The sequence below is a fragment of the chloroplast genome of Elaeis guineensis, assembly GCF_000442705.2.
Source record: "Elaeis guineensis chloroplast, complete genome".
NCBI classification, from domain to species: domain Eukaryota; kingdom Viridiplantae; phylum Streptophyta; class Magnoliopsida; order Arecales; family Arecaceae; genus Elaeis; species Elaeis guineensis.
The window spans coordinates 92,501-95,000 of NC_017602.1; the positions used below are offsets into that span (position 1 = coordinate 92,501).

At 38.8% G+C, this 2,500-nt stretch overlaps 1 protein-coding gene and 1 pseudogene across 1 annotated transcript in view; both read left to right on the forward strand. All coding sequences in view use genetic code 11, as the record gives it.

Annotated features, from left to right (window-relative positions):
• The window catches only part of ycf2 (hypothetical protein RF2), a 6,870-nt gene extending 4,572 nt beyond the window's left edge, over nucleotides 1–2,298 (forward strand). The window contains exon 1 of the mRNA in view: nucleotides 1–2,298. This exon is cut by the window's left edge and continues 4,572 nt beyond it. Coding sequence (YP_006073148.1) covers nucleotides 1–2,298 — 2,298 coding nt within the window.
• Nucleotides 2,299–2,417: 119 nt separating this feature from the next.
• Nucleotides 2,418–2,500, forward strand: part of ycf15 (hypothetical chloroplast RF15) — an 87-nt pseudogene continuing 4 nt past the window's right edge.

The following is a 2,500-nucleotide window of genomic DNA, read 5'->3' on the forward strand; positions in this document are numbered from 1 at the left end:
GAAAAAAGGCAAATTCTATTGAGTCTGACTCATAGTGATCATTTATCAAAGAATGACTCTGGTTATCAAATGATTGAACAACCGGGATCAATTTACTTACGATACTTAGTTGACATTCATAAAAAGTATCTAATGAATTATGAGTTCAATAGATCCTGTTTAGCAGAAAGACGGATATTCCTTGCTCATTATCAGACAATCACTTATTCACAAACCTCGTGTGGGGCTAATAGTTTTCATTTCCCATCTCATGGAAAACCCTTTTCGCTCCGCTTAGCCCTATCCCCTTCTAGGGGTATTTTAGTGATAGGTTCTATAGGAACTGGACGATCCTATTTGGTCAAATACCTAACGACAAACTCCTATGTTCCTTTCATTACGGTATTTCCGAACAAGTTCCTGGATGACAAGCCTAAAGGTTATCTTATTGATGATATCGATATTGATGATAGTGACGATATCGATATTGATGATAGTGACGATATCGATATTGATGATAGTGACGATATTGATGATGACCTTGATACGGAGCTGCTAACTATGACGAATGTGCTAACTATGTATATGACGCCGAAAATAGACCGATTTGATATCACCCTTCAATTCGAATTAGCAAAAGCAATGTCTCCTTGCATAATATGGATTCCAAACATTCATGATCTGTATGTGAATGAGTCGAATTACTTATCCCTCGGTCTATTAGAGAACTATCTCTCCAGGGATTGTGAAAGATGTTCCACTAGAAATATTCTTGTTATTGCTTCGACTCATATTCCCCAAAAAGTGGATCCCGCTCTAATAGCTCCGAATAAATTAAATACATGCATTAAGATACGAAGGCTTCTTATTCCACAACAACGAAAGCACTTTTTCATTCTTTCATATACTAGGGGATTCCACTTGGAAAAGAAAATGTTCCATACTAACGTATTCGGGTCCATAACCATGGGTTCCAATGCACGAGATCTTGTAGTACTTATCAATGAGGCCCTATCAATTAGTATTACACAGAAGAAATCAATTATAGAAACTAATACAATTAGATCAGCTCTTCATAGACAAACTTGGGATTTGCGATCCCAGGTAAGATCGGTTCAGGATCATGGGATCCTTTTCTATCAGATAGGAAGGGCTGTTGCACAAAATGTACTTCTAAGTAATTGCCCCATAGATCCTATATCTATCTATATGAAGAAGAAATCATGTAAGGAAGGGGATTCTTATTTGTACAAATGGTACTTCGAACTTGGAACGAGCATGAAGAAATTAACGATACTTCTTTATCTTTTGAGTTGTTCTGCCGGATCGGTCGCTCAAGATCTTTGGTCTTCACCCGGACCCGATGAAAAAAATTGGATCACTTCTTATGGATTCGTTGAGAATGATTCTGATCTAGTTCATGGCCTATTAGAAGTAGAAAGCGCTCTGGTGGGATCCTTACGGACAGAAAAAGATTGCAGTCAGTTTGATAATAATCGAGTGACATTACTTCTTCGGTCCGAACCAAGGAATCAGTTAGATATGATGCAAAATGGATCTTGTTCTATCGTTGATCAGAGATTTCTATATGAAAAATACGAATCGGAGTTTGAAGAAGGGGAAGGAGCCGTCGACCCGCAACAGATAGAGGAGGATTTATTCAATCACATAGTTTGGGCTCCTAGAATATGGCGCCCTTGTGGCAATCTATTTGATTGTATCGAAAGGCCCACTGAATTGGGATTTCCCTATTGGGGCGGGTCATTTCGGGGCAAGCGGATCATTTATCATAAAGAGGATGAGCTTCAAGAGAATGATTCGGAGTTCTTGCAGAGTGGAACCATGCAGTACCAGACACGAGATAGATCTTCCAAAGAAGAAGGCTTTTTTCGAATAAGCCAATTCATTTGGGACCCTGCGGATCCATTCTTTTTCCTATTCAAAGATCAGCCCTTTGTCTCTGTGTTTTCACGTCGAGAATTCTTTGCAGATGAAGAGATGTCAAAGGGGCTTATTACTTACCAAACAAATCCTCCTACATCTATATATAAACGCTGGTTCATCAAGAATACGCAAGAAAAGCACTTCGAATTGTTGATTCATCGCCAGAGATGGCTTAGAACCAATAGTTCATTATCTAATGGATCTTTCCGTTCTAATACTCTATCCGAGAGTTATCAGTATTTATCAAATCTGTTCCTATCTAACGGAACGCTATTGGATCAAATGACAAAGACATTGTTGAGAAAGAGATGGCTTTTCCCGGATGAAATGAAACATTTGATTCATGTAACAGGAGAAAGATTTCCCATTCCTTAGCCGTAAAGATATGTGGCCATGAAAAAGGGATTAAGTGGAACAAAGAGGATTGGCCGGGTGGTAGAGTCGTGGAAACACTTGTTTATTCCATATTTTGGACCTTAGCTCCATGGAACAATATGCTACTGCTGAAACATGGAAGAATTGAAATCTTAGATCAAAACACTATGCGCGCTATCTGCTCCAATAACGAATCATTGGT